Here is a 15,424-nt window from a genome sequence, read left to right as displayed (position 1 = left end):
GAGAGAGCATATCTTTCCTCAGACACACTGAAGAGCAGCAGCAAAGGATGTCAGAGCAGAAGCCCCCATGAGATAACATTTGAACGCCCTCACTCTGACGTCCACGCTGTCCAGATAAGGGCAGAAGCACGTACTTTGGAGAAGACCCCATTTTCAGTGGAGAGGTTGTGAAGCTTGCAGAAAGTGAGAAGAGAAGGAAACTATAGGTTTATTTTAACGTTTTATTTTGCCTTATAGAAAACGAACCCATTGGGTCTTATACAAAAAATACTTTCCATCTCAGATATGTAGAAAATAATAAAGAATACATTGCATATTTGCAGTCTTACAGATCAGTCTTAAACAAAAGTGAGGAAGAACTAGAAATTTCACAACGACTGTAGAGATGTCCCCCAGTGAAATGCTGTGTAGGGAAACACAAATTGCTCTCACAAAAAGGTGCATTCCTGAATGTCTTCAGGCAAGCAAGGACTTCCAAGCCCAAAAACACTCCTGTTTGGCACTTTGAAGTGTCCATATATTTTGGCCAAGTGACCTAGCCCAATTAGAAACAATTTAAGCCCTTGTTTAACAACAATATTGGGTGGTTGTACAAGGATTGTACAGACAAACACACCCCTTACCAGGAACCACATTCAAAGCAACAAAGAGAAACAAACATTAAATCCAGGAACTTTCCTGGAGGCAGTTATAGAGCAATATGCATCCATAAGTAAGTGCAATACCATACAGGAATAAACACAGTTTCAAAAACACTGGTACATAAACATACAGACTCTGCATAACCTTGATACTTATGGAACATATTCAACATGCAGTAGTTCTCTAGCACAACAAATATTAGCTTGACATTTCTCTCACAAAAATGTTGCCCCTAACAAGCTGCAGGGTATCATTTTGGACACAAACTGTTCCCAGCAAAAGCCATTGTTCCTGAAATCAATCCTATCTTTTGAAATATAGGATTCATATGGAATGATTACACCATGATGGACCACCCCAAAACGCAGTGAGATCATTCACAATCTGTTGAGGACTGGCCCCTCTGGAAAACTCATGGAGTGATAGCATGATTAAAAAAATAACAATCAGACCATCGTCATTTCTCAACAATGATCTCTCACCCCACAAACTTTGGATGATACTGGAAGGAGCAGCTTATTCATAATGAAGCACACCGCAAGGTTTGCGGCTTTCCCTCGGAGGTGGGAACAGCACCAATTCAAGGAAGGAAACGAAAAAAGATCAATGTGGGTGGTGTAGCGTGATAAAACAAAGATGGCCGACGGTGCGGGTCGGCACCAAAAGCCCTTTGCCACTCAACTGTCACTTCCTCGACTCTCTGCATACCAGGGCACTGAGACCCATGGCCCCGAGACTTTCAAAAGTCCTTCCGAAACCTCTCGCAGACAGTACTGTGGACCTTCCGCTCCTTTTCAAGCGAGCCAAGTGCCTTCAATGTCTCGATATAGTGGACCAGAGTTCTGAAGTGCTGAGAGTTCAGCAGACTTGCAGCATGCGTGCGTTGCCATTGTACTCTTCATCGACCTGCGACAGAAACAGGAAGAAAAAAAAAAGGACTAGGTCAGATAACACTTTTTTTTTTTGAGGGTGGGGTGGGGGGAGAAACGCTGTTAAATAAGCGACGCTCTAGGCACTGATTGACAAAGTGAAAAGGGAGTCTCACCTCAGTATAGGCTGGGGGCGGTGGGAACTGGAAGGTGGGCGAGTGCATGAAGATGGGGCTGTCGTCCCCGTCAAAGTCATCCAGCAGGGGCGTGAGGGGCTGGTCCAGGCGGCAGTCGCGGGTGATGTCACAGTAGCTGGGCGGGGCCGAGGGCATCCGCAGGGACACCCAGCTCTGGGAGGCGTTGCTGACGGAGCCGTCCTGGCTGCTCACACTGTTGGTGCGGCTGCCCAGGCCTGCGGTGCCGATGACCAGGGGCAGCTCCAGGATCAGCTTATCGCTGCCTGGGATGTGAATGTAGATCTGGAGAGAGGGAGACAAGCAAGGACAACCTTTAGAATGCTATGAGGTCACTTCCAGGTCTTGGTGCTTTCCCATTAGAACATGTCAAGTGGTCACTTCCTGAGCTATGCCCATTTTGGCTAAGCCTCTTACGCAATATACTTCCGGGAAGATTTGAAGGGAGCACGCCACAAGGCTGTCACTCCTTCTAATATATTCCATCTATCTCCCTTTTTTTCTTCATATAAATAAAAGCCTTTAGGCATCCCGGTAGCCTTTGCTGTACCATCAGGTTTAAGTCACCAAGAGACTCACCATGAGTGCGTATTCCACACGGATGATATTGCAGCCCAGCATGGATGGTTTGATCTTGGGCACTCTGATGCTCTTCCCCTGCCAGGCGTCACACATCCCTGAGATGATGTGGTTCCCGCGCACCGAAGACAGCTTCTGGCGGAAGACCTTGGTGCGCCCCCCAGCCTGGTAGGTGTGCTTGGAGATGATGGCCGCCTTGGGCACCACTATTCTGGAGCAGGTGTTCTCAAACTTGGCGTTGATGCAGATGTCCTCGCCCTCGCAGAAGCCTCGTCTGTCGATCTTAGCGTTAAGGGACACCTGGCCGTCTGGGATGAACATGCAGGTTACATTCTTCTCCTTCATCCCACCTGTGGGAGACTGAAGATGAGAGAAAGGGTGACACCCAGGGTTACTTTAACTGGAATTCTATTAACGTTTGGCATCCAATTATTCTGTACTACCATAGCAGGCCTCTGACCTGAATTTCTATCCATTTCTATCCATTAAATCTGCTTTGGCCTTGAGAGGCTTTACTAGGACAGCAGCTGAGCAGGATGTGACTCAGGTGCCAGACCTGAGTCTGTGCCCACGCATGTTACAAGAGCATAATCTCATAATGGCCATGTGTGTTTCCAATCCAAAGGCAGTACAGATGGGAGCTCAAATGTGCTCTATTAAAAACCATTGCCGATCTATCTGGTGTTGTGGTCGATTTTGAGTTGATGGAAGTGATGGATTTGGGATGATAGAGGCGGGAGTGTGGTGCTCACCAGCAGATCTGGGGTGTTCACATCCAGGGGCTCCTCCACCTCAAAGTGTTTCTTGCACTCCAGGGGCTGCTGAGCAGGTCTCTCCATGAGGGCCTTGACGTAGTACTGGACATAGCCAAACTTGCCCTTGTAAGAAGACACAATCTGCCTGTGGACAGCCATGGAGGTAAAGAAGTTAGAAATGGGGCCACAGAAGCTAATCAGATGACTTTCAGTTAAGTGACACCACACAGAAGGGGCTTTATTGCTAGTGAAACTCACCCTTGCTGGGGAAGCTCAAATCCAAACATGTATTCGTACTTGTTGCCAGGTCTCAGAATAACGGATCCATCAGTATCTGTAGACAGGAGGGGGATTTCTGTTATTTTCTCAACTTTGCCAGACTAGCATACCGTCAGTTCAAGTGTGGGGCGGATGCTAAGCACATCTCTCTTGCGTGCTCATGTTACACACAGCCAACCATAAACTGTTGATAACTGAACTAGGTAATTTTCCAGTTAATGCTTGACACTTCGGATTAGAAACCAAAGAAGGCTGACAAATTAACAGACAATCTACTTGGTCAAGCCCTAGTAAATCCAGTTTCAATTTAACACTGTCAAGAGACAGTTAACAGAGGGCATTTGCAGAATTACAGGATGCAAAGCATATGGTTAAGAAACTAGTATCAGTCTTACACTTCCATTGCATGTAGCTATATGAGCTGGCTTTAGCTTTCTGTAATCTTGGTCTTAACTCACCAAATATGCACGTGATTATGTACAATCAATCGTATTAATTGTTAAGAAAAATCACTCTTACCAGCTGGCTGATCATCCAGATGAACAACTTCCTCGTATCTCAGATACTCGTTCTCCTCGCGGCAGCGTTGTTTTCCTTTGGCATATTCCACTTTAGCGCATCCAATACCTAGCACTTTCATAGCTGAAACTCTGGTCACCTCGGATACTTCCACAACAATCTTCCCGGCTACTTTATCTCCACTGCAATAAAATGCCTTGCTAGGGTCGTTGAAGACTACCTCAAAGGTCTTCACTCGCTTTGTCATCGCAACCATGATTACTTTTCGGTAGATATCCAAGTAAAAATGCAAATAAGTCGATCAAGCTAACTATCCCGACTCGAATTCCTTCAGTGAATTGATTGACAAAGGAAGGGAGGTTCACTGAATCACAAGTAGGAAGCAAAGCAAGAGCTTGCTTTAGTCAGATAGTGTCCTACTGTAATTGTAATCCTACTCTCATGTTAACTGTACGATCTATTGACATAAAGGGAAGGCGCAGCTTTTATATGAGGAGGCCCAGCCAGTGATTCACCAGGGTTGTTGATCGTTTCAGCTGAGCATGTAGAAGTAGAATGCACAGCATGGCTCAGCGCGTGCACATCACTCTCATTGGCCGAGAAACGTTGTTTGTGTTAACTTAAACCAATCAGCGCCTGGAAGCGACGCGTGGGCACCGCGTGGCTTACAGTATTGAACGAGTGCTCAGCAGCTGTCATGTCGTGGGGGGTGGGGGGGGGGGGGGGGGGGGGGGGGGGCTTGTCTGGAAAACTCGATGAAAGCTGAGCCGTTCTGAAAACGCTGGTAGTATTATTTGATCTATACAATAATATTCGTCTGCACAATGGACAGAAGAGACCATCCGTTGGGGAAAGTCGTTTAATATAAGAGTAGAAATAGTGTGATTAAATTTTTATCGGGTAGTCCCATAATCCGGCCATTCATCTAAATTAATCATCTAACTTAAATCATTACGATCTAACCTACAATCAACTGAGACTCATTGTGTTCAAGGATCAAACTCCTTATTCTCACAACATGGAATATGTCAATTTAACTTATTACATAGTTGAAACAGTACATCCATGAAGAAAGGCCATAATCTCAAATCAGAGACCATTCAAATTCAAGTGCCATTCAATATCATAAATTTAATACATTTACAGTCCAAGATTAAACATTGGGACCCTCAATAATGTGCCAGTTATCTAGGGTCATAATAGGATCTAATGTTTAGTCAGGGGAACACAATGAAAGTATTATGCATGGGGGACCTATGTGAATGAAAGTTGAGAAGAGATACCATTTAGCAAAAACTTCTTAGAGTAAAACACTTACAACTAGTTGAGTACAGTTTAGATTTTGTAAACAAGCTCAGAATAAAGAGGGGTCACACTCTGTAGATAACTCTTAAAGATGCATGAAAAGCCAGTTGTGATATATTGCCCTAATAACGTTCTACTGTTGTGCCAATGGTAGTTTCCACTTTGAGTTGATCACCCATACTGTCCATAGGAATCCGTAACAGGTGGTCGTTATACAAAGTTGGAAAACAATTGACGTATGAAATGTGCCCTTCCGAAAAAAAAAGAAGAGTAATGCTTAATTATAGGCCTCTGCATTAAACCACAAGCTATTAATTGCCTTGAGTCTTTCACTGAAAAGACCTACACACAATATAGTCAGATTAAGGCAGGCAGGTCATGTACTCAGCTATGATGATGTCACGTGGTTTGGAATGTGCGATGGTGAGTTTTTGGAAATGAGAGTTCAGCGTGTACTCCGTCCTCAACTTTCACCCCCTTTCTTCTCAAGAGCCATGTTGATGTTCACTTGGTGCCATCTAGAGGGACCTCAAAGTAGTTTACTTCCTTCACCCAGTTCTATCCTTTAGACACAAGGGGCAACAAGACATGCTGTACTAAAATGTTGGAAGAACACTTATAATAAGAAAGCAGTCCTGTATGCTTAGTTGTTGTTGATGTTCAGTTGATGTTGTTAACTTGAAGGCAAAAAAATCTACCATTCCAGTGTTGCCGATCAGAAGACATTGTTTTACATCTGGAGTTCAAATACGAAGGAAAGAGAGATTGGTTTGAGTAGTTTTATTACTATAAAAAGGTGTCTTACAGACAAGCATTTCATGGGTTGGTCATCTCTGAGTTTATGTTCAAGGGTAACATCTTGTGTCAGAAGGATGTTTGCATACACGCACACACAGACACGCACACACGATCGATTTGCATCCATTCAAACATGTATACAAGGTGTGTGGTTTGACAAACACTTTTTCAGCTACAAATGTCCAAAATGTGGATGTGTTGTGTTCACCCATTCACACCTCCAAAGATCTATTGAGCATATTTTAGGTAATTCAACTGCTTTCGCCAACCTCTCTCTCTCATCTACACAAACACACACACACACACACACACACACACACACACAATGATCCAGCAAAGGCACCAGTGATGTTGTGTAGCTTGTCAGGTCGAACGTTGTGCTAACGTCACACCCTGATGTTGATCTGCTTGCGGTATAACTGATAATCATCAGGCACGGTATCTGGGTAGAGGGAGGGTGCAGGTCGTAGCAGGCATACAATCAGTTATCAGGAACACACAATCCTTATTTGAACTCATTTCACCTCAATTTGAAAACGAGGGGTAAAACCCCCAAAACCTTACCATTGCAGCGATACCCCAGGTTGGACCAGATGACCTGTTCCTGAGAGAAACAGAACGCGCCCAGTCTGCCACCCTTCATGGAGGTGTCGATCACCACCCCAGAGTCTGCCACCAGAGTCATCCCTTCATACAGCCTTACTCTGGGAGATGTGTAGAGGAAGGGGTCGACAGGACACAGGGGTGGGTAAGTGACAACTCGCATTTCAAACTGAATACACACACTCATTTCCCTGCGGTTGTTTATAATGTTGTTTGCCAGAAGCAAGTATAGCTATAATTTTGAGGGGTTAGTATTGTTAGGATGAGGGTTGCTTAAGTTGATGTAGTCAGGCAGCTGGTGTCGTTAAGTTGCAGGATGGGACCAGTCTCAATAAATGATTCTTATTGACCCTGTATGACTCTTCATGTCTAGTGAGGGGGTCTGGTTCCAGCACATGTCTCACCTGATGTAGCCCACCTGTGGGCGATGGTTGAGATGCCAGCGGTAGGAAGTCTTGTCCCTCCAGCCCACGTTACGAGGGTCCTTCCACAGCAGGGTGACCTCGCCCGGGGTGTCACCTGTGTGCCACAGGGCGTTCCGCAGGTACTCACCTGGGCCTGTGCTAGACTTCACTGCCTGATGTGCAAAGGGAATACAAGTGAGATGTTACTTGTGAATGTTGGCTGTGGTTTACTGCAGTGTGATACAAATGAAGAAGCGGAATAACTGAAAATCAAACTGGCCTTGAGCTGCAGGCCAGGCTGGGCCATGGCCCTGAAGGGTAGTGACTGCCAGTAGGTCTGCTCTGTCTGCTTCCACATCACCACGTAGAAGGAGGACGAGTCTTGGTAGCCAAAGATGAAGCCTACGTAGTCATCATCTGTAGCCGTGTTGATGTGGAATGTCCCTTCAAAGTCTACGCCATTGAAGGCTGTGTAGCCTGGGGGAGACCCAGAGATGGAAGATGAGAGAATGAGAATAAAAGAGCGGGAGGTAGAAGCAGGTAGAAGCGAGAGCCTAAGACTAACATAAATGTCACACCGCAAGCAAGAAAGATCGGTGGACCAATTTTATGTCATAAACGTACCTATAGCCAAACCAGGGTCGCTGTTCATAGTCTGAACAATCTCCATGCCCTGCAGGCAATGTCCAACACAGAGCAAAGGATCAATTCAATTTGTCAGCATATTGTATGGATACTGCAAAAAATGCTCCAATGTTGTATTGTTCTGTTGATGTATTCAATGACCAAATACAGTTATCGTAATCCTCTCTAATGAGAATAGTAAGCTGAAATACTAGTGTCCATAAATAAATGGTCAACGTTTAAGAGTTCAAGTCCAGTGAGTTGCTGCTATTGATCACCTTATTGAGCACTATCCAGTTGGGGTCTATTTGGGTGTCACCCTCTGGGTCAAGGATGACTGTCTGAAAAGCTCTGAAGTCAGTCAGCGTGACCTCAGCACTCTCCGGACACACGTCAATTAAGTCATTCACCGAATCGTTATCAAAGTCCGTCTCGCACATGTCACCAACCCCGTTTCCTGATGACACAGTACAAGCGCAGGGGTTATGAGTTAACATCTATAGGCGAGGGGAAACAAAGAAGAACATAGACATCCAGTACAAACTTACATGCTGTTTAAAGAAACGTACTGCATATACATCCATCTTCCAGCAACGTGCAGGCACATATAATCCCAATGTAATTCCACACGTATGTTTTCTCTGATACAGTATATAATGCCTTAAAATACCAAGAAGTTGGGACAGTGTCTGCAGCTTCTGTCCACATACCGTCAGTGTCTGTCCACATACCGTCAGTGTCTGTCCACACACCGTCAGTGTCTGTCCACATACCGTCAGTGTCTGTCCACATACCGTCAGTGTCTGTCTGGCTGGGGTTTGGCATGAGCCGACAGTTGTCAGGCCCGGGAGGGTGAACATCAGGAATGCCATCATTGTCGTCATCATCGTCACATTCGTCACCTATTCCGTCATTGTCAGAATCCAACTGGGAGCTGTTGGGCATGTCTGGACAGTTGTCCCTGGTGTCCTGGTGTCCATCTCCATCCCTAGAGATGGATTAACGAGAAGATTAGGAGATTAGCAACGACATTAACTAGGATTTGTTTCGGTAAATTGAAGGTTGCGTTTTACGGCAGCGGTTCAATGTTTGGGGAGGCACATGGTCTATCTGAGCATCAACTGTGTGTGTGTGTGTGTGTGTGAGTGTGAAAGAGAAACACTCACATGTCCTGGTTAGTGTCGCACACATCTCCCACCAAATCGTTATCCACGTCTGACTGTATTTAAATTTTTGTTAACGATTTTCAAAAAAAAGAAAAAAAAATTGTACAAATACAATGACCAAACTCCTCATCTGACATCAACATTCACCATCACGGTCAAACATCTGACCAATTGCATCCAACAACTTTCTGTCTCGTGGTTTCTGACCTGCATGGGGTCGTTGACATCTGGACAGCTGTCGCAAACATCCCCCACTCCATCCCCATCATGGTCCGTCTGCATGGGGTTAGGCAGCTTGGGACAGTTGTCCAGAACGTTAGGGATGCCTACATGAACAGCGGAACACTCTTAAGAAAGAGAAAAAGCTCGACAGAATCACCCGAGCGCCACAGTCATCCTCCATCTCATCTTCTCATCTGGAACTCAATCGATCAGTGTCTCCTTACCGTCCCCGTCAATGTCATTGTCACAAGTGTCCCCGGCTCCGTTGCCATCCGTGTCCTTCTGGCTGCCATTGGGGACGTTGGGACAGTTGTCACATGCGTCGCCGTATGAGTCTGTGTCTGAGTTCTGCTGGTCCTTGTTAGGGACCAGGCGACAGTTGTCCTGTGGAAGCAGAAGAACAAAGCAACACATTTCTTCCTTAGATCTCTCAGTAGATAGCAGATTCAGTCCACTACTCCCTAAAGAGCTCTTCTGACTTTCCCTGTACTGAATGGGAAAGTCTGAGCCGGCTAGTTCACATGCGACAGAGAACTGCCCCTACAGACAAAGAACTGCTATACTAACAGATCTAACAGCACTCACCTCCACATTTATGATGCCGTCCCCATCCGCGTCCTCGTCACACTGGTCACCGATGCCGTCCCCATCGGCATCCTCCTGGCCAGAGTTGGGCGTGTTGACACAGTTGTCCTGCCCACACGGAGAAGAACGTCTCTCTGGTTAGGGTTAGTCATAGTCCATAATGCATCATGGGCTAATACATTTGCATCAAGGTATGTCGCGCGCTAACGCATGCATACGGCTCTGCAGTGGATGTCGTTGTCTATGCAGGGCAGAGATTCGTCGGGGAAGCCGTCGATGTCGGTGTCTGGGCCACACGTGTTCCCATTGCCGGCCCATCCCACGTTACACTGAGACCAGAATCACAAACGGGATGAGTGGACGGATTCAGGCTGAATGCAAACATATAAAACACACTCTGTGTTTGTGTTCCAGTACTGATGAGGACGACCCTGGGTTTGGTACCTGGCAGGAGACCTCGCTGTGGCGCTCCATGACACAGTGGGCGTTGACGTCGCAGGGGTCGAAGGTTAACGCGGAGCAGGAGCGACGCAGGAAGCAGCCTGTTGATTGGTTGCCCACGAAGCCCTCCCTACACTCGCCACACCTGAAGGAGCCCTAGGGGAGGGATGTGTGTATGGGGGGGGGAGGGAGGGGTAATAAAGAGTATGAGAGAGAAGGGGCTAGAGTGAGCTGTGATACATAGAGCTCAGTGACTAGCGCACGTGGACTGGACTGACCTCAGTGTTGATGCAGACAGAGTTGGGAACGCAGGCATTCGACGGATCTGCGCACTCATCCATGTCTCTGCATTCCTACAGATGGTGAACATAGGCTCAGACAGTGAGGGATGTGGAGAGTGAAACACACAAGCCAGGCATATTCAGCATGGTGAGACATGGAGTACAGCAGGTGCTGTAGGTCACTTGAAATATCATTAGTACTTGGTGATATCATTGAGTCGTTACTTTGGATAGTACAATTGGACATTGGTGTGAAAGCTCAGACCTGCTTGTGACTCTTGGCAAAGTCCACTCCCACACCCCTGAGGGGGGGTCCTGAGTACCCGAGGGGGCAGGGCTCACAGGTGAATCCCTTGGCAGTGTTCACACACCCCTCTGGTCGGAAACATGGCTGGGCCAGAGCACACTGACAAAGAATACATCCGAATATTACTGCATTTGTCATTTTCCGCATAGTAAAAAAACATATTTTCTTTTATCTAAGAGTACTGTATATTGAAATATGAGAGAGCATAAAAGACAAAAGTGATAAAGATGGGAGTTATCACACCAATATATCGCTATGGTTACAGGAGGAACCATTGTTATTGCTATGCAATGGGAGGGACTAAATCTGGTACCTCATTGATGTCCTGACAGTGGGTTCCGTTCCCCTTCATGCCATCAGGGCAGGAGCCACAGCGGTACCCTGGGTACTCACGGGTCTCTGTGCAGGATACGCCCTTGTAACATGGGTTTGGCTCGCAGCGAGAGTGGGGCTCATGGAAACCTTAGGTACAGAAACCCAAACATCAAACGTTCAAACACAGTATTTGCTATGATGTGCTGTGGGAGGCTCGAGTCAATGAAGGTGATCCAGATTTTCATAGTGGTTTCTGTTTCTCACTCACCACAAGCCTGGCATTCTAGAATGGTGTTTCTGATTAGGGACATCTCCTTCACCTGTCAGAACGTTTTTTTAGGTCGAGGTCAGATTATTCCAATTTAATGGGATAGTTTAATTCTACAGGCATTTGATGTCTCTCACAAATTCTCACATTTTCACCTTAAGGCTAAATCTCACCTGTTCTCTGATGTCCTCCCGGAGCTCTCCCAATATCTGGTTGAAGATGATGAGCTGGCCAATCAGAGCCTTGGTGTGGTCACCTAAGCCAAACACAACCAACGATCCAAAAATCTGAATGGCACAGTGAAAATGTGTGATCAAGGGAAATATGACACCATGGATGAAGTTCTACTTGAAGGAGTCTGTGGATGAGTCAGGGGTCAAAGTTCAGAGGCGTATATGGGATGGGGTACTCACCAAGAATAGCATTCACATCTGTACTCACTGTTGACAGAACAGGAGACATCATTGATGCTTAATTACCATCCACAGCAGTGGCATGAGTAATACATGATTGAAGTATAATACACTGTTATAACACATTTTTTATTCAAATCAGAACATAAGGCCCATGTCTGAAGGAACCAATATGACCAAGACCAATACCCACCACTAGAGGGTGCCAAAGTTATTGAATACAAAACAGACTCAAGGTCAATATAACCAACAACAATCTACAACTATAAAAACTGAACAACTAGGATTAATATCACAATCAAATTCTGAAACCATACAGACTAACCTGAATTTTGAAAAGATTTATCTCCTTGGAAAGGGCAGTCTGTCAGTAAACCTGCTTTGGCCAATGAGCCACCAAGAGCCATCTTAAGAGTGTCGACTGTACCCTGACAGACATAAACAATGAAATGTATTGTTCATACTTGGTTAGGCTCATCTCACAACAATTAATCTCAATACTCATAAAATTGAAATGAATGATTCCTATGATTGGAGACAGGTAATAGTATGACAGTACAATCAAACGGGCCACATCTTTATACTGTACCTTCCCAAAAATACAGCCCCTCTTCTTGCAGAGGGAATGTGGTAACTATACCCCTATGGTCTCACACATAAGGTGGTGTGGGTGGGACATATTTCATTGAAAATTACTAGTTTGACAGCTCAAATGTCCTTTAATAATGGGACTGAACTATTGTAGAAAATAGGAATAGCAGTTAAAATCTTTTTCTATAGAGCAATAAATGTAATCAGTTAAAATGTGATTTGCACCCATTATTAAAACACAATCGAGGTGTCTTGTGAACAATTTCCAGTTATTTATGTCTGTGGTGTAGTGGTCTATAACTCACATTCACATCACATTCAGCCTATTGAGTGCCTTGTTACATTGTGGCGTGTACTGTATTGCAGTAATAAATTTCATAAAACAAACCTAGAACATACCAAGCCTTCCTGCTCAGTTTACCTCATAAAAGATATAAAGTCAGGAATGCGTATCGCTGTGGGTAGGCTAGGTTTGTGTTTCATGTTCAGTAGGGCATAATTATGCCATTAGTTTTTTCTGTGGGCCTCCGGAACTTTGTATTTAGCTTGGTCTTAAAAGCAACTGTTGAAGTCTACAAGGACCCTAGTGTAGTGAAAAATATATATTTCCTTTACAATACACAGAGGAAAAACTATATTTAACGACAAAAACAGGGATGCAGAACACCCCTTCAAGAAGACTTAACTATCATTTTTAACTATCATCACCTGAAGTCTGGCATACGCCTTTTGTCCATTACGAACTTCCACGGCCTCCGCCTCCACTGGTAATTTGACCAATGACGGCAAGCCCTGTGCCGAGTCGGCCAATCGGCAGTTGACATAAAGCTCCAGGTGTAGGTGGCTTCTTTGGAGCCCAGCCACCCGGAGGATGATGGACTGGGTGCGTCCATCGGAGAGGCCAGGGTTCTGAAGATTCACAGTGTGGAGTTTCCCATCCTCTCGAATGTAGCGCACCAGAACTGACAGACACAGATTATTGTTCATACTGCAGAAAGTATAAATCCTTAACAATCCATGAAGTATCTTTCTGTATGGATTAAGAGAATGATAGAAAAACTATGACATTTAGGTAACCAGAAAAAGATTCAATAGCAGATAGCTTGAAAGGACTTAAGTGCATAACATTTGTTGAAGACAATACAATTCAACCCAGCCTCAAACATCCATAAAAAGAGCAGTACCCTTGTTGACCTTGCCCATGAGGGCCACTTCCAGGTACTTCCTATTGTCTTCCTTGTTATACAGGCCCAGTAGCATCCCTCCTAGTTTGGGTGGTAGGCGGAGAGTAGAGACCAGGTATAGGTCCGACACACTTTGCATGGCTACTGTCATCTTCCCCACTGCGGACGCAATATGCTTGGCATCGTGCAGCTCCAGCATGTCAATCACTGGTTATACAGGAAGTACAACGTCCAACAAACAAATCAAATACAGCAGCATATATAGCATTTCATCAAATGCACCCTTTACACGTAGGACAGGGTCTCAACCAAGCCTATGGCCTTGAAATAGCAAGATGACACAGTGGAAAGGAAAAAGTGACTTGAGAAACTGCAGTGCTCCCCGGAGTGATTACATTTGCTGATAATGGCTCCACTGCAATACAAGGGAAGAGAGAGTTTGTATACAGTGTGATTGTGGGGGAGAGCGTGGGGACGGGCCGGGCAAATGGAAGACATGGAACGTCATGGAAGGTTTTGGACACAGTTATTATTAGGAAGCACCACCAAGGACCAACAGAGCAGAGAACAAAAACAATAGAAATAGACAATAAATTAAAAGAGTCACAGAGCACAAGAGAGAGAACAGATATGGTTGATTTCTGATGGCAGGGCTGCAATATTAAGATTGGATGTCCATATATAGCCTGTTATAGTGACCCTTCTAAATGGGTAGACCTTTTAATTAGACAAAGGCATTATTCCCAGAGTAGGACCTATGCCATCTAATGCATAATGCTAATTGAACACAATCAGTGCACTTCAAATAATTAGTAAATCTAAGAGCCTTTACAATGTATAAAGGCTACGGCCTATGGATAGGTTTTTTGCCTAATATCTGACACACTGGGTTAAAGAAAATATTTTTAAATTGTATAGACTTGATATCAGCTAGAAGCACATTACCTTGCATTTCAGAAGCCAAAGTAAAATCCCATAAAAGCACCACCACTGCAAACAGGAGACTTCTTGGCACAAGCCTCCGCGTATCCATCATATCAAACGCAGTCTCTAAAAGTTAAATATTTAAACTGAAGCGGTCAAGAAATTGAGACCCAGTGTTTGTACTCTACAGAAGCAGCTTGCAAAAAGTAAGTTCAACTTTGTATATTCCTCGATGGCACGTTGAGCAGCCAGTCGTGGCTGCATACCCTGTGCGCGTTGCAGAAGACTGCTTCAGGGTGAAAGTGTTGGCGGGTGAGTCTCGCTCGTGATCCGCGCAGCTTGGGGTAGTCTAGTGTGAGCCCATTTTTCACCCAAATAAAAACCATGAGTTTATCAGCAAAGAAGCGAACGAGACCTAGATAAATTGGTTGGTAGGTCACGGCTTTTTGCCTCAATATCGTGGTTCCGATTTAAGTGGGAACGTTTTTGGTTCCTTTATTTTTATTTTACAAAAACAGAATCAGGTATGTTGGACACAGCCGAAAAGTAAAGGGTCAGTGGTTGCAAACTGATAATACCCTTAATTGACCCCCAACATTTTGGACAATATTTATCTCGGTGCTTTTAATTAATGTGAAACCCACGATGATTTATTGCACCATCTAGGTGCTCACGTTGAACATTGCACATAAGTCAAAGGTCAGAACACGGTAGCCTAATTTAAGTAATTCTTTTTTTTTGCCTTTGCTTTAAGAAAGAACTGTCATCACACACAAACATCAGATGAATATCAGATGAATCCATTTGTCAGCGTATCATTGAATCTGTATATATATCATTGTTTACACTTCAGTCCGACTTTAAGCGAGTATCCAGGAACATATAGTGGTATAACTGAGTGAAGTGAAAGGAGTTGAGTGATCTAGCCTGTATGAGCTCTTTATATTTACATGTTGGACTGTGGAATTACCCAACCTTTTTGCTACATTGAGAAAACATTTGAATGTATTTCAAATGTTTAAAGTAGGCCTATAGGTTTACTATCATCTTGTTAAAGCCTTACTTTTTGACTTTTTGACTTGAACTTTTTCACCAACTTGTGACATTTGAGACTGTTACTCTGATCTTTATGGCTGGGCAAAACCACAGTTTTGGC

General features: G+C 44.7%; 2 protein-coding genes across 6 annotated transcripts; both read right to left on the bottom strand.

The window, feature by feature from the left end:
* Window positions 1–207: 207 nt before the first annotated feature.
* txnipa (thioredoxin interacting protein a) lies at window positions 208–4,342 on the bottom strand. Its single transcript, XM_047019448.1, has 6 exons — window positions 3,838–4,342; window positions 3,298–3,373; window positions 3,037–3,184; window positions 2,285–2,644; window positions 1,688–1,990; window positions 208–1,548 (listed from the first exon to the last, which is right to left on the bottom strand). The coding sequence occupies exons 1-6, from the start codon at window positions 4,091–4,093 to the stop codon at window positions 1,501–1,503; spliced, it is 1,191 nt and encodes a 396-aa protein (XP_046875404.1). The 5' UTR covers window positions 4,094–4,342; the 3' UTR covers window positions 208–1,500.
* A 643-nt stretch (window positions 4,343–4,985) lies between these two features.
* Window positions 4,986–14,663, bottom strand: LOC124467029 (thrombospondin-3b-like). Of its 5 annotated transcripts, none has more exons than XM_047019099.1 (23): window positions 14,290–14,625; window positions 13,345–13,551; window positions 12,869–13,122; window positions 11,895–11,997; window positions 11,570–11,596; window positions 11,330–11,412; window positions 11,157–11,208; window positions 10,887–11,035; window positions 10,532–10,672; window positions 10,264–10,338; window positions 9,989–10,141; window positions 9,763–9,873; window positions 9,545–9,652; window positions 9,184–9,343; window positions 8,945–9,063; window positions 8,738–8,790; window positions 8,282–8,559; window positions 7,850–8,028; window positions 7,572–7,620; window positions 7,228–7,424; window positions 6,948–7,120; window positions 6,505–6,644; window positions 4,987–6,382 (listed from the first exon to the last, which is right to left on the bottom strand). In XM_047019099.1, exons 1-23 carry the CDS (start codon window positions 14,378–14,380, stop codon window positions 6,327–6,329), a joined length of 2,958 nt encoding a protein of 985 aa, XP_046875055.1. In that variant the 5' UTR covers window positions 14,381–14,625; the 3' UTR covers window positions 4,987–6,326. The 5 variants fall into 5 exon arrangements, 4 of the variants coding, with proteins under 4 accessions (XP_046875056.1, XP_046875055.1, XP_046875057.1 ...); XM_047019101.1 differs by having other exon boundaries at window positions 4,988–6,382; window positions 8,366–8,559; window positions 14,290–14,599; XM_047019100.1 differs by lacking the exon at window positions 11,570–11,596 and having other exon boundaries at window positions 4,986–6,382; window positions 14,290–14,626.
* Window positions 14,664–15,424: the final 761 nt, after the last annotated feature.

Source organism: Hypomesus transpacificus, chromosome 4 (assembly GCF_021917145.1).
Source record: "Hypomesus transpacificus isolate Combined female chromosome 4, fHypTra1, whole genome shotgun sequence".
Taxonomy (NCBI): Eukaryota; Metazoa; Chordata; class Actinopteri; order Osmeriformes; family Osmeridae; genus Hypomesus; species Hypomesus transpacificus.
The sequence above is the reverse complement of the archived record's forward strand: the minus strand, read 5'-3'. Positions and strand labels throughout refer to the sequence as shown.